The sequence below is a fragment of the Oncorhynchus gorbuscha genome, linkage group LG08 (assembly GCF_021184085.1).
Source record: "Oncorhynchus gorbuscha isolate QuinsamMale2020 ecotype Even-year linkage group LG08, OgorEven_v1.0, whole genome shotgun sequence".
NCBI classification, from domain to species: domain Eukaryota; kingdom Metazoa; phylum Chordata; class Actinopteri; order Salmoniformes; family Salmonidae; genus Oncorhynchus; species Oncorhynchus gorbuscha.
Window position 1 is genome coordinate 24,666,875 of NC_060180.1, and position 16,047 is coordinate 24,682,921.

Sequence of the window (16,047 nt, forward strand, 5' to 3'; positions counted from 1 at the left end):
TGGGTGGTATACCAGGGTATTTTGAAACATTTTCAATGTTACCCTCATTTGAATATTTGTTATATACCTGCAGTCAACTCGTGCACTTGGTTAATAGATCAATTCTTCATTTCACATTTTGCATATTTTTTTCCATTATGGAGATATTCCCCAAAGCAGCTGATTGTAAAACAAACATACCATGTGACTGGCTCAAAGAGCATATGTCGGAAACGGAAGCGTCGCAAAGTGACGATTCACTGTTGTGCAGCGCAAACGAGATGAAATTCACTACTAATGTTTGCCAGCTAAATATCATAACTCAAAAGTTTAACTACCTAAAATGTGGCAAATAAATGTTCTCCAGCTCAGGGATCCAGCTATGCATTTGGTTTGCTAACTTGCTAGCTAAGTAGCCATTTTGCAAGCTTCTCAGTTACAGAGAATAAATCAAATCCCCTCCTGGATTAAGAGCCATGCTGTATAGTATTTGTTTTGTGCGTGCAGCAAACTGTGTGGCTTTTTTAGATATTTGTGTCACTTTATGAGATGGGTTGTCTGTCCTTGTATTCAGGTTGTGTTCACCTACACTTCACTGGTAATCATTAAGCTAGCATCCACTATAGGAATTCGCTTGTAATAATAATTGTACTTCGTTAGCATTCATTATTTAATTAGAAAGAAATAGCACCCCGTGTGTGCACTACCGGTAATACTGTATGCCCTGGTATGGTACAGCAAAGGTATGAAAATCAGAATACTGCCCAAACCTACAGGCTACCATTGGGAATAGTCAAGAGCTGTGTTCCTTTCTCTCACACTCAGATATAAAGTGGGGGTCTGAAATTATTGACACCCTTGATAGGGTTGTAGAGTCACAAGCTTGATGTACTTATTGCGAGCTAGGAATATGGGACCAAATACTAAACTTTGGACTACTTTATTTATAAAAGTATCTTTGGGGTGTCAATTTTTGACCCCTAAATTAAAAAAAAAATATTACTTGTTAAATCTAAGAAATTGTATTCATATAAAATAATATAATTCCCCAATTTTTGGGAGCATAGACGATAGCTCTGTATTTAATCTATTTTGTGCAGTAATTATTACCAATCTTTATCAAGTTTATCAATAATTTCTGACCCTACTGTATATTGTTGACTGTAAACTAAGGGGGCTATAAGCTATGTTAAATAATATGTTTTGGAGGTACGTCCAACCGGCCTCACAACCACGTGCAACCCAGGACCTCATCTGGCTTCTTCACCTGCGGGATTGTCTGAGACCAACCACCCAGACAGATAATGAAACTGAGGAGTATTTCTGTCTGTAAAAGCCCTTTGTGGGGAAAAACAAAATCTGATTGGCTGAGCTTTACTCCCCACCCATGGCTGCACCCCAGCCCATTTATGTGAAATCCATAGACTAGGGCCCAATGAATTTATTTCAATTGACTGATTTTCTTATATGAACTGTAACTCAGTAAAATGTTGAAATTGTTGGATTTACATACAGTGGGGAGAACAAGTATTTGATACACTGAGGGAAGAAGGTTGTTGGCCAAGATCTCATGATACATGGCCCCATCCATCCTCCCCTTAATACGGTGCAGTCGTTTTGTCCCCTTTGCAGAAAAGCATCCCCAAAGAATTATGTTTCCACCTCCATGCTTCAGGGTTGGGATGGTGTTCTTAGACCAAAAATCTCTATTTTTGTCTCATCAGACCACATGACCTTCTCCCATTCCTCCTCTGGATCATCCAGATGGTCATTGGCAAACTTCAGACGGGCCTGGACATGCGCTGGCTTGAGCAGGGGGACCTTGCATGCGCTGCAGGATTTTAATCCATGACGGCGTAGTGTGTTACTAATGGTTTTCTTTGAGACTGTGGTCCCAGCTCTCTTCAGGTCATTGACCAGGTCCTGCCGTGTAGTTCTGGGCTGATCCCTCACCTTCCTCATGATCATTGATGCCCCACAAGGTGAGATCTTGCATGGAGCCCAAGACCGAGGGTGATTGACCGTCATCTTGAACTTCTCCCATTTTCTAATAATTGCGCCAACAGTTGTTGCCTTCTCACCAAGCTGCTTACCTATTGTCCTGTAGCCCATCCCAGCCTTGTGCAGGTCTACAATTTTATCCCCAATGTCCTTACACGGCTCTCTGGTGTTGGCCATTGTGGAGAGGTTGGAGTCTGTTTGATTGAGTGTGTGGACAGGTGTCTTTGTACAGGTAACGAGTTCAAACAGGTAATGAGTGGAGAACAGGAGGGCTTCTTAAAGAAAAACTAACAGGTCTGTGAGAGCCGGGATTCTTACTGGTTGGTAGGTGATCAAATATTTATGTCATGCAATAAAATGCAAATTAATTACTTAAATCATATAATGTGATTTTCTGGATTTTTGTTTTAGATTCAGTCTCTCGCAGTTGAAGTGTACCTATGATACAAATTACAGACATCTAAATGCTTTGTAAGTAGGAAAACCTGCAAAATCGGCAGTGCATCAAATACTTGTTCTCCCCACTGTACATGCATATATGCAATATAATATTGCCTTTGTCTCAATCTAAATGAAAATGATTCAAATCTAAAAGATAAAATTCAACCAGAGCTCCCCGAGAGCATGGGAAAATGGCCACACTTGACCTTTGCACTTCAATCATACCCACAGTGAATAGCTAGGCCTGCTACGCGATGAAACCACACACTATTGCAAAGATTTTGATATTACTGGCCGCAATTGATATGGTGAAAACAATGTGTGGGGAAGCAGAGGCATGTGAACTCACATCAATACCTTTGTCATATAACACTGTTAAAAATGTCATAAATGCGATTGTTAGCAATCAAGAGGAAACTGACTGAAAGACTCAAACTCTCCAGCTTCTGCTCTCCAAATGGACTTTAGCTGTGCGGTGCCCATGCACTGACTTTTGTTCTCTATACATGTCGGGGGATTGTATTTACGAAGACATTCTTCCATCTCACGATTTCCGAGCATGAAACAGCATAGGGATGTTCAGTGGGCTGCTATATTGGCGAAAAACAGATTCCATGGGATCGAATGGTGGGAATTTGTACAGATGACGCTACATCTATGGTGGGACGGCGGGCATGCCTCTGCATTTTAGTTATGAATGTGTATCCCTCTGCAATATGGACCCATTGAATGATACACCAAGAGCAAAAGGTGACAAGAGTGGAGCACTTTGGAACAGTGGTGTGTATTCATAGATGCCAAGGGAAGCCAGGCTTCTTCAAAATTAACAAAGAAAAATTATTTAAACTCATTATTTATCTTTCGTCTCGTTGAGTTTCATACATTTCCTTCAATTCCCAGGAGGCCGAGCGAATGAAACAGCACCCCTCTGTCTCAGTATGTGTAGCGTATCCATCTGATGCTGTTTGGTCAAAATAGTATGGCATTGTTGCTGCCCGTAGCATTGAACATATTGGAAGCCAGCGAGCATTTGCCACCCTTGATAAAGAAATTATAGCCAATCAGCGAGTGAGCTCAGCTGTGAAATGGTCCTGCAGCACCCAAAAAAACATTTAAGGGAAGCCAGTTTGGATTTAGCTTCAGACCAACCACATCAGATGCCAAACGTCACTGAAGAAAAAAAATGTTCAATTGTTGCATCTCATTTTGCTGTTGTCCTTTGGGAGAAATTGGAATGCTGACTGCGACTCTGGCCTCATCTCCCACCATCAGTGCCCAACCTCACTAAAACCTGTGGCTAAATGGAAGCAAGTCCCAGCAGCAATATTCCAACATCTAGTGGAAAGCCTTCCCAGAAAAGTGTAGGCTGTTATAGCACCAAAGGGGGACCAACTCCATATTAATGTCCATGATTTTGGAATGAGATGTTCTATGAGGTGTCCACATACACTACATGACCAAAAGTATCTAACTAAGTGGTTAGCTTCTTCAAAAAAAAAAAAAATCAAGCATTTTCTTGGTAACAGCAGAGAATCCCCTACTGGATCAATAGCCTTGCTGGTTAATATTAGATTTTTGAGTGCATCAAACTGTGAGTAGCATTTTTTAGTTACTTGTATAGTTTAGGTCAGAAACTGTACTAAATGTTCGCAACGCGCTCGTTAGCATTTAGCAATCTGGATACCGCCCAACCCAAAGTTGAGGTTTGAATTAATTCTCCATACTGGCCAATGATTAATACCAGCAATTCTGACAACCAATAATCATACGTTGTGCCCCTGGCCTGAAAGTATGGAAGTTCAACATGTAGCTAGATGTAGTAGGCGAATGTTAACTAGCTGGCCTGGCGCATCGTTGCCCATGAAAGGAAGTTAGGCTTGTTCAAATGCTCGCTAGCCTAGGACTAGAGGTCGACCGATTATGATTTTTCAACGTAGATACCGATTATTGGAGGACCAAACAAAGTGTTATTTATTTATTTATTTTATTTTTTAAATAGGCAGATTTTTTACAAATGTATTTGTAATAATGACAATTACAACAATACTGAATGAACACAATTTGTAAGTCGCTCTGGATAGGAGCGTCTGCTAAATGACTTAAATGTAAATGTAAACACATTAACTTAAATGTAATACATCAATAAAATCAATTCAGCCGCAAATAAATAATGAAACATGATCAATTGGGTTTAAATGCAAAAACAGTGTTAGAGAAGAAAGTAAAAGTGCAATATGTGCTAGGTAAGAAAGCTAACGTTTATAATTCGTTGCTCAGAACATGAGAACATATGAAAGCTGGTGGTTCCTTTTAACATGAGTCTTCAATATTCCCAGGTAAGAAGTTTTAGGTTGTAGTTATTATAGGAATTATAGGACTACTCTCTATACCATTTGTATTTCATTAACCTTTGACTATTGGATGTTCTTATAGGCACTTTAGTATTGCCAGTATAGCTTCCGTCCCTCTCCTCGACCCTACCTGGGCTCAAACCAGTAACACAACTACAACAGCCACCCTCGAAGCAGCGTTAGCCATGCAGAGCAAACAACAAAAAAACTCCAATTCGCGAGTGACGTTGGAAACGCTATTAGCGTGCACCCTACTAACTTTGTTACACACAATATGTTTTGTGCACAGGACAGAAGTTGCTGTGTTTTTTAATTAAACAAATGTGTGGTTGAATTTATTCTGCCACCGTGTCTTCTTATAGTCTCAGAATTGGGCCTACAGTGGCTTGCGAAAGTATCAACCCCCCCTGGATTTTTTCCTATTTTGTTGCCTTACAACTTGCTTTTAAAATAGATTTTGGGGGGTTTGTATCATTTGATTTACACAACATGCCTACCACTTTGAAGATGCAAAATATGTTGTTCTCTTGTGAAACATACAAAAAAAATAAGGCAAAAAAACAGAACTTGAGCATGCATAACTATTCACCCCCCCCAAAGTCAGTACTTTAAAGAGCCATCTTTTTCAGCAATTACAGCTGCAAGTCTCTTGGGGTATGTCTCTAAACTAAGCAAATCTGGCCACTGGGACTTTTCCCCATTCTTCAAGACAAAACTGCTCCTTCAAGTTGGATAGGGTTGGATTGAGGTCTGGGCTTTGACTAGGCCATTCCAATACATTTAAATGTATCCCCTTACACAACTCAAGTGTTGCTTTAGCAGTATGCTTAGGGTTATCGTCCTGCTGGAAGGCGAACCTCTGTCCCAGTCTGAAATCTCTGGAAGACAAACATTTTTCCTCAAGAAATTCCCTGTATTTCGCACCATCCATCATTCTTTCAATTCTGACCAGTTTCTTTTTATCTTTTTAACTGCCATAGCTCCAAATAAATAATAGTTAACATTGGCTGTTAATTACACCCCCCCCCCAAAAAAAAATTAAAAAAAATAATTGGTTGCGAGAAATTTCAGAAATCAAAATGGGGTCATGGGCCAAAATAGCCTAATACAGGGGTTCCCAAACTATGTGAGAGGTTATAGACCTAAAGTCAGTGTCAAGATTTCAGTTAGGCTATTCGATTTAACCCACCTGAAGAGTTGCCTTCAGTTCCTTGATGTGCCATTTTGAAGTCCCCGTCTTGTGACTGTCGTATTTGTAATGCACCTCACAATCAAACATAACATAGCCGTGTAAAAAAAAAAAGATCCCACCCCCCCCAGAATTCTCACCCGCGTGAACGCACATGCACTCGATTCTTCATTGATGCGACTTGCTTGCTAGTTGATGTTTCTGATCACGTTCGGCTGCGTTTAATTAAATGTTTATGGGTTTGATCGAGGGGGAATAATGTCTGCAGTTTTCGGTTTGGCTATTTGTTTCAAGTATATTAGTCCATAAATAAATCTCTTTGCCAAAATGCGGCATCTCTCCCATGTCATATTCAACAAGTAGTTGTTCTGAAATGTTTATTGCTTGGCTACATTTTACTCCCTCTGTTTTAATATAGCACACATACATGGATTATTAACTTCAGTTGCCTATCCTGACATGAAATTTGTTCTATAGAAAGTATTTGACTCTAGCCACAAAATTAAGGAAATTAGAAGGGGGGAGATTTCAGCAAGGACCTCGATCAAATAAAAACATGTATTGGTCACATACACATGGTTAGCAGATATTAATGCAAGTGTAGCGAAAGACTTGTGGTTCTAGTTCCGACCAAGCAGTAATATCTAACAAGCAATCCAGCAATTTCACAACAACTACCTTACAAGTTTAAAGGAATGAATAAGAATATGTACATTTAAATATATGAATGAGCGACGGCCGAACGACATAGAAAAGATGCAGTAGATAGTACAGAGTACAGTATATACATATGGAGTAATGTAGGGTATGTAAACATTATATAAAGTGGCATTGTTTAAAGTGATACATTTATTACATCAATTTTTAATTATTAAAGTGGCTAGAGATTTGAGTCAGTATGTTGGCAGCAGGCACTCAATGTTAGTGATGGCTGTTTAACAGTCTGATGGCCTTGAGATTGAAAAACAGCTTCCGTCTCTGTCCCAGCTTTGATGCACCTCCACTGACCTCACCTTCTGGATGATGGCGGGGTGAACAGGCAGTGGCTCGGGTGGTTGTTGTCCTTCATGATCTTTTTGGCCTTCCTATGACATCAGGTGGTGTACGTATCCTGGAGGGCAGGTAGTTTGCCTCCGGTGATGCGTTGTGCAGACCTCACTACCCTCTGGAGAGCCTTGCGGTTGTGGGCGGAGCAGTTGCCGTACCAGGCGGTGATACAGCCCGACAGGATGCGCTCTATTGTGCATCTGTAGAAGTTTGTGAGTGCTTTTGGTGACAAGCCAAATTTCTTCAACCTTCTTCACCACGCTGTCTGTGTGGGTGGACCATTTCAGTTTGTCCGTGATGTGTACGCCGAAGAACTTAATTCTTACTACCCTCTCCACTACTGTCCCGTCGATGTGGATAGGGGGGTGCTCCTGTGGTTTCTTGAAGTCCACGATCATCTCCTTTGTTTTGTTGACGTGGAGTGTGAGGTTATTTTCCTGACACCACACTCTGAGGGCACTCACCCCCTCCCTGTAGGCCATCTCATCGTCGTTGGTAATGAAGCATACCAATCGTCGGCAAACTTGTTAATTGAGTTGGAGGTGTGCATGGCCACGCAGTCATGGGTGAACAGGGAGTACAGGAGAGGGCTCCGAACGCACACTTGTGTGGCCCCAGTGTTGAGGATCAGCGGGTGGAGATTTTGTTTCCTACCCTCACCACCTGGGGGGGCCTGTCAAAAAGTCCAGGACCCAGTTGCAGAGGGCGGGGTCGAGAACCAGGGTCTCGAGCTTAATGACGAGTTGGGAGGGTATTATGGTGTTAAATGCTGAGCTGTAATCAATGAACAGCATTCTTACGTAGGTATTCCTCTTGTCCAGATGGGTTCGGGCAGTGTGTAGTGTGATTGCGTCATCTATGGACCTATTGGGGCGGTAAGAAAACTTAAGTGGGTCTAGGGTATCAGTTAGGGTGGAGGTGATATGATCCTTGACTAGTCTCTCAAAGCACTTCATGACGGAAGTGAGTGCTATGGGGCGATAGTCATTTTGCTCAGTTAGCTTTCTTGGGAACTTGGAACAATGGCGGCCCTCTTGAAGCATGTGGGAACAGCAGACTGTGATAGGGATTGATTGAATATGTCCGTAAACACACCAGCCAGCTGGTCTGTGCTTGCTCTGAGGATGCGGCTAGGGACGCAGTCTGGGCCGGCAGCCTTGCGAGGGTAAACACGTTTAAATGTTTTACTCACGTTGGCCGCAGGTTTTGTTAGCGGGCCGTGTCGGTGGCACTGTATTGTCATCAAAGCGAGCAAAGCAGTTGTTTAGTTTGTCTGGGAGCAAGACATCGGTGTCCGCGAATGGGGCTGGTTCTCTTTTTGTAGTCAGTGATTGACTGTAGACCCTGCCACATACCTCTCGTGTCTGAGCCATTGAACTGCAACTCTACTTTGTCTCTATACTGACGCTTAGCTTGTTTGATTGCCTTGGAGGGAATAGCTACACGGTTTGTATTCGCCATGTTTCCGGTCGCCTTGCCCTGATTAAAAGCAGTGGTTTGCGCTTTCAGTTTTGCAAGAATGCTGCCATCAATCCACGGTTTCTGGTTGGGGAAGGTTTTAATTGTCGCCTTGGGTACATCATCACCGATGCACTTGGTAATAAACTCACCGAACCATCCCATCGTGCTTTTCCATCTTACTGCTTTTCCCAAAAAATGTTTTTAAAAATGCACACTTTTTCTGGTTTTAGTTTAAATTATATAGGTGCAGTAGTAATAATAAAATAAAATTTAACTCTGGGCGAAAAATTAAGTCCATAATCACAGTAAATTGTTATAATAGAAAAAAAATGTAATATAATAAACAAAACTATGGCCGAATGTGCCTACATGAAGAATCTCCTCCCCAATAGGTCCCTTCACCCTCAATAGAGCACCCCCAGTACCGCAAACATCAACTCCCCCCCCCTCCACCCATCAACCACAAAGCACAATAATGATTATGGGGGGGTTCAGCAAGGCTATTTTCTTGCCGGCCGAAATATCCCACCCCATCTTCTATTTTAGGACTGCAAGGCCTGGCACACTTCATAATCATTTTGGTAGCTCATGTTGACCAGTAGTGTGTGCCACAGAAAGCATTTGACTCTAGCCATAAAATTAAGAAAATTAGAATGGGGGGAAATTTCATCTGGCAAAAGAAATAGACTTTCCGAACCACCCCTCCCTACAAATGTCCTTAATTTTGTGGTTAGAGCCAAATACTTTCTGTGGCACACACTACTGATCAACATGAGCTACCAACATTATTCAGAAGTGTGCCAGGCATTCTATATACTTTCTATAAAACAAACTTCACATCAGGATAGGCAACCAAAATTTATAATTAATGTAGGCAAGCAATAAACCTTTCAGAACAACTACTAGTTGAATAAGACATGGGCGAGATGACAAATTTTGGCAAAGATATTTATTTATGGACTAATACACGTGAAACAAATAGCCAAACCGAAAACTGCAGACATTAGTGCCTCCCCCACAATTAAACCAACATAAAAAATGTTTTTAAATCAATGAAATGCAGCCTAACGTGATCAGAAATATCAACTAGCATGCAAGTCGCAGCAATGAAGAATCGAGTGCATGTGCATTCACGTGAAGGGGGGGGGGGGCCTTTTGGCACAACACCAGCACTGCTATCATCCTTCTTTTACAACTTCACCAAATCTTTACCAAACATTAAACTACTGCTCTGACCCGTCTATTCATTTTCAACTCTCCACTTCGCAACCTTTCACTTTTATTCAATAACATCAACTTGTCCTTTTTGCCTCAGTGAATCGCCGTTAACGTTTTCTGTTCACAAAAGCATCTGGCAATTGGTGTGTTTAGGGAATAGTTTTTTAGCACGCTACTGTTATGCCCTAATATTTAAGGCTACGCACTAACGGCATGCAAAAATAATTAAAGAAAACCTTAATATAGCCTATAAATATAAATTGCTCAATAATGATACATTTATGGAATGTTAATGCATTGATTTCTCTTTATTCAACCCTTTCCTCAAGCCACCCACCCACACAATATGTCATGACCCTAAAATCAGCACATCCCGCAGATATAACCACAGGGACTGCAGGTTATGAGTCAACCGTGAATCACTAACTCACACCATAAACCCCCCCCACACACACACACACACACACACACACAGTGACCTTTCTCCTTTCTGTTTTTATCTCAGCACCCAGCTGAGCTGATCTCTTTGAAGACACCTTTAGTCTGAAACTATAGTTTTGTTATGAACACCGTCTCCTGTTTATCACCAGCAGCGAGTACAAGGTTAGGGAATTGTAAATATTGAATACCTTTAGAAAGTGGCATCTTCTGTAAGTACAGAGATATATAATTTTAACATAATTTCTACAAAAAAGGGTTCCAAAAGGGTTATTCAGTTGTCCCCATAGAATAACATTTTTTCCCCCAGGTAAAAACCCTTTTTTGGTTCCAAGTATAACCGTTTTGGGTTCCATGTAGAACCCTTAAAAAGGGTTCTACATGGAACCCAAAACGGGTCTACTTGGAACCAAAAGGGTTTATTCAAAGGGTTCTTCTGAGGACAGCTGAAGAACCCTTTTAGGTTGTATATTTTTGTTAAGAGTGTAGCCTACTACTACACAAAAGGGGATAGTTCTAATCAGTCACCCAAAGTCCAAGGGTTGTTTGGGATGTTATTGCCTTCCTATTACAGAACAGTATGTCCAACTTGTGAAGTTGGTGAGGTATTCCTTTCCCACCACGAATCAGATACTACAGTTTGAACACCATATATCAGCCAGGGGAAATTAGTCAGTACTAGTAAGAGGCTAAAATATGCAGGCACAGGGCTACCGCTCTGTTTAATAGATGGAGAGAAAGAGAGTAAGAAATTGAGAGTAATGCTGAAGATGAAAGAAAACTGGGACTCCGTATTCCATGCAATCTTTCTCCATGTCTGCCCCGCTGTTTTGTTCTTCAAAGCCTCATGCTCATGGAACGCACATACCTGAGTCACAAACTTGCACACACACACACACACTACTACAATAGACCTCATTACACACACAGTGCATTACTGCAGTGGTAAGGTGAGGCTTTGTCAAAGCAAAGTGCTTCTTTCTCTTGGGACTTACCTTTGCTCATGCTTCAACACTTTCATCCAGCTACTGTTTGCATGACCTTTGTAAAGAAAGGCTTGAGTGTTGCGGTGGGATCCAGCCATATGATGGTCTGTTTATACGACACTAGTTTATACGACACTAGCTCTAAGTAGTTCAGAGAAATAATGCAATGCATAACAGCCATGCAAGGAGTTACACATTCAATCCTATAGGCTCACTCTTATTTCCTCACTATAAATAAATAAAATAATCTACTAAAATAGCCCTCCGGCAGCTTCTCTTGGACATCAATCTGAATACTTGATTATGGTCGAGACCTTTGTTGGCAAGGAACACTAATATTACTGCCTGATGTAGGCCATGTGCAGTTTTCCAGTAAGCCAAGAGATATTGTTTCTTTGAGACCCAGGTAGAAAACAAACACAACACTTAGTGGATGCTCTTGACATGAAACCAACTCAGCAACTTCCATACAAACGACCGAATGGCAGGTCGTCACTACCGTTTTAATGTGTAGAGATCAGATACGGCAGATGGAAAACGCATTAAAACTCCTACAGCCCCACCGTGACGCTGGCACGTTTTGGACTTCTAACCCCTTTTTAACATGGAGTGTTTGAGCTACAGACTGCTGGGTTGTGGACCCATCGGATTAGTCCATTTCATCTGCACCATTAGTCTGTGTGATTGACACGGGCAGAGCTAGAGCGACACAAGTGTCGTTATAAGGTATAAGATTCTACATAGAAGATCATGGGGAATACCAGGACAGTGTGTCTATAATGCTGTAATAAGCTTACAAAGTTGCTGTCACAAATCCCAAACAGTTGTCGCTGACAAGTAGGATATTCATGTCCCACTGAGCTAACAATTTCTGTACTTACAGCATTCTTATTATCAGGTTTTTGCTTGGCGGACATTTGTCAATACAACTCACGAATGCAGCTGTATACGTCAAATCCTTTTGTGTTGTACTTATAACACAGGATGTCCTGAAAATAAAATGGAAAAACACTTCCAAGTGAGGCTAAACTGGGACTGTCAAAGTCTCTCTCGCTCTCTCTGCAAACACAGTCTTGAATTAATGCCCTCAAAATGTTCACGATGTGAAAGGAATTCTATCAACCGCCCCCTTGCACCACGGCATAACATTCACTTAATGTATGTGCATCTACGCATAATGATAATGGGGAAGGTGATGAACATACACAGCATGCTCATTCTGGGTGAGGTGGAGTGGCGGCGGGGTTGTAACTGAAGTAATTAGGTATTCATGTAACTTGTGATTCAGAAATAAACAGTACGTTATAGAATGCGAAGCAATCACCCTGGCCCATAGAAATAATATAAGACTTGAAAATTGAGAATACATGTTGTTTCCTCCCCATTTTCTCCATGCCAGCCTTGAGCCTCAAGGCCCCTCCATTAATCAAAAGAAAAAAACAACTTATAACAGTCTCCCTTTTTCCTCTGGAAACAGAGCCTCCTCTATAACTTTGAATTTGACAAACTGTACATAGCTCCATATGAAAAAGAACACTGACAAAAACAACACATTGCACAGTTCATTGCTTCCCATTACACAACTTTCACTGACATTTGTTGATTCATTAAAAAGTACCATGGACAAAAAGGTAGCTTCTAAATGGGTAAACCTTGTAGCTAAAGGGCATTTCCATGTAAAGGACCCATGAGCAGCAACGTGTTCACGGGAACAAATTGGGTGTCAAATGAAAGCTAAGAGTCCATATTTTGTGAGAAGAAAAGGCATAGGCATAAGTAATGGCATTGATTTCTGGTCAAACAGATGCAAATGGATCTTAGAAAACATCTTAAAAGGGTATTAGAAATACATCAAAACACAATAATGTTGAAGTAAAGAACCCCGCAAAATAATATCAACACATATTCCGTTTGAGAAATTACTTGAATTAAATTAAGTTAAAGAAATATTTCCTTGTGCCGTAAAATTCTGTTACCAACAACCCATATATCCCTCATGAGGAGGGAGGATAATAAAAGTTCACACAAGTAAAAAGTCAAGGTAAACCAACCAATTAGTTAAGTTTTTACTGATATACATTTTTGTTTATAACTTAAGTAATCAAACTCCTAATTCTTTTACCAAATCGGTAACAGAATTACCGAAAAATCTGTAATGGGATTACTGCAATTGAATTGGCTACAATGGAAAATCATAGTAGTCACAAACCACAGTTCAGTCACCTGCTACTGTCCTCCCTTCCACTGGCATACTGTTATGGTCAGCTCATAACCGTTTTCTTTCTGTCATCTGGTGGTCAAAATGAGTGTGAAAACAGTCTAGACAACCTCTCTCTCTCCAGTTAATGTTACCTCTCATCTCTTTCCATTTACTGTAACCAGCATCCACACCCACCTGCACCAAACATCCATGGACATTGAAAAGCAGTTGAAATTTGGTCAGTCCACCATGTCCTTGATTTCAACGTCCACAGGCATGGTTTTTTGATTTCAACATCTCTCTACACACACACATACACACATATTGATTTTTACTCCGGGTGGGACCAGCCTTGATTTGGCCCAAACGTACTGTAGACGTCTATGATTGGTGACCAGATCACATCTGAATTAATCATAGACATCTGTGTTGTTGTTTTTTTACAAGTTTGGACAGCACAGTGAAGAATAGTAGAGTTCAGTACTCTAGTTTGATGTGCTCTTCGCCTACCAGACACTTATCCAAAACAACTTACAGGAGCAATTAAGTGCTTTGCTTTAAGGCACATCAACATATTACCTTTAGGTTACTGTCCCAACGCTCTTAACTGCTAGACTACCGGCGACCTGTCACCTCTACTGTGATGTCCAAACTTATGAAACGTAGACATCTATGGTTTGTTCAGATTTTTGTGAAATATTCTGTGTAAATTGTTCAAAGTAGTCCTCGTGCATATGGTTTTATAGTTTGTTTAACTTCGAAATCAAGGGTTTCTGTTTGGCATACATTTTAAAGTGAAAAATCTGAGTCTCAGCGTGATTCTGTTACCGTAGAATTGCCACCCCCCTTATCATATGACCTCAACTCTATAGTGAACAGACTTCATTTAGTAGGCGCTTCTGTCATTTTAGAAAACTATTTGGCAACATTATTATTTTAGCTCATTAAGGGGTATTGATGATTCAAAGCAAGGTATATTTGGTTAAGCTCCAATGGGCTTACTTACTCTCCTTTACACTAACAGCCATAAATTAGCTTTACTTTCATGCGTGCCACTGTTCGTGTCTTAATTCTTCAATTATTTTTATTATTCACTCCTGTGTCGTTCAGTTGGTGTAGCATGGCGTGTGCAATGCCAGGGTTGTGGGTTCAATTCCCATGAGGGATCAGTATTTTTTTTAAGTATGAAAACTGCACTCACTGCAAGTCACTCTGGATAAAAGTGTCTGCTAAATTACTAAAAATAACAACTTCACATGCTTATATTTCTTTGCATTCAGCCAACACTATCTTATTTTTTTAGAGAGAATGACAGGGAAAATGTTCCTTCTGGAAAGGCTGAAGAATAACAAGAAAACAATGAGACTTCTGCATTGTATGTAATCCCCATAAGTAATGAAAATGGCTTTAGACACTAACCACTTGATTGATCGACAATAAATAGATTGCAACCAATATTTCAGTGTCATCTTTCTGGAACAGTTGTTTTCTTGTCATAAAGAACAACACACATTACATTGGCATAGTTTGGCAGAGACAGGTGTGAAATATGATGTTAGTTGCTAGACTATGTATGCCCTACATTTTACATTTTGTTTCAGTGTCCAATCTAAAGTTTAACACCACACCCCCGACTCCTTTCATATCTAGGCTGCAAGCAAGACCTTGCTTGAGGAGGATATCATTTGAGAAATATTTCCTCCAAAATTCTCGAGGTGGAACGAGTTTAGCCTAGAATGCCCATCGTCACCGATTGTACAAGCAGTAGGCAACAGAGGGATGGAATTGCTTGATCCAATGAATGTAGCCTTCAGAAGGCTACACTGTAACTTTGACTCACGTGCAATTTGAGTGGCGCTACAACGTTGCACTGTAGTTCACCATGAACTCAAACGAATAGCAAGCAATGCTTTGTGTTTTCTTACCATCTTCCTTTTCATCGTAGACCGGTCTCTTAGAAGAACTATTCGCGCCCATCCTCTTCTTCCACTTGCCCCAGTGAAACATTGATGCGCGAGCTCAGATAGCATTCCTCGCTCGTTAAAAAAAAAAAACTACAGCTGTGCGTTGGACACGTTGAACAAATGCATCGCTCCCTCTGTTATTGTTTCAATTTTTTTATCTCATTTACGCACTGCGACTTTGCCTCACTAAAACAACAAAGACGATAGATTAGATCGGATAGTGAGCCTCAATACTGTTTTAAAAAGAAAAACAATCGGCTTCCCTATTTTTCTCTTCCCGTCCTCAACTGACTTATGTTCGCAGAGCCGTGTGTGACAGTTCTCTAGTCGACGTTTGAGTCTCACTGTCATGCATGTGAAGAACCCAGCCTCTCTGCAGCTCTCGTTCTAGCGGCTAGACCTTAAGAACATTTTTCAATATTATAGGAAGTGCTGCTGTATATTCTCTAACTGGATACGGTCATTGCGAAAATGCGAATCTAATTAGGAAAAGGGTGGCGCCAGATCATTGAAAATGGGGTTAACACTTTACTTCCCTGACCTTAGAATAGGCTACATCATTAACAGATGTGAGATTCCACTTCATGCTTCTCCATGCCATACAGTGTGAATGGGATATGTCTAGATTTATGTTTAAAAAAAATATTTAAAAATGCAGAAAATGATTTTGCTTTGCAAAAAAAGTAGGCTTACAAACAGGCATTGCATGCAGATAACATATTCACAATTCATCAGGTCAGACAACATCACAAGACACAACATATCTATGTGG

General features: G+C 40.7%; 1 protein-coding gene across 1 annotated transcript in view; it reads right to left on the reverse strand.

Moving 5' to 3' along the window:
* Positions 1–15,778, reverse strand: part of LOC124041392 (serine/threonine-protein kinase 32C-like) — a 156,728-nt gene extending 140,950 nt beyond the window's left edge. The window contains exon 1 of the mRNA XM_046358913.1: positions 15,237–15,778. Within this exon, the coding sequence (XP_046214869.1) occupies positions 15,237–15,318 (82 nt within the window). The 5' untranslated portion in view covers positions 15,319–15,778. The remainder of the gene's footprint in view (positions 1–15,236) is intronic.
* Positions 15,779–16,047: the final 269 nt, after the last annotated feature.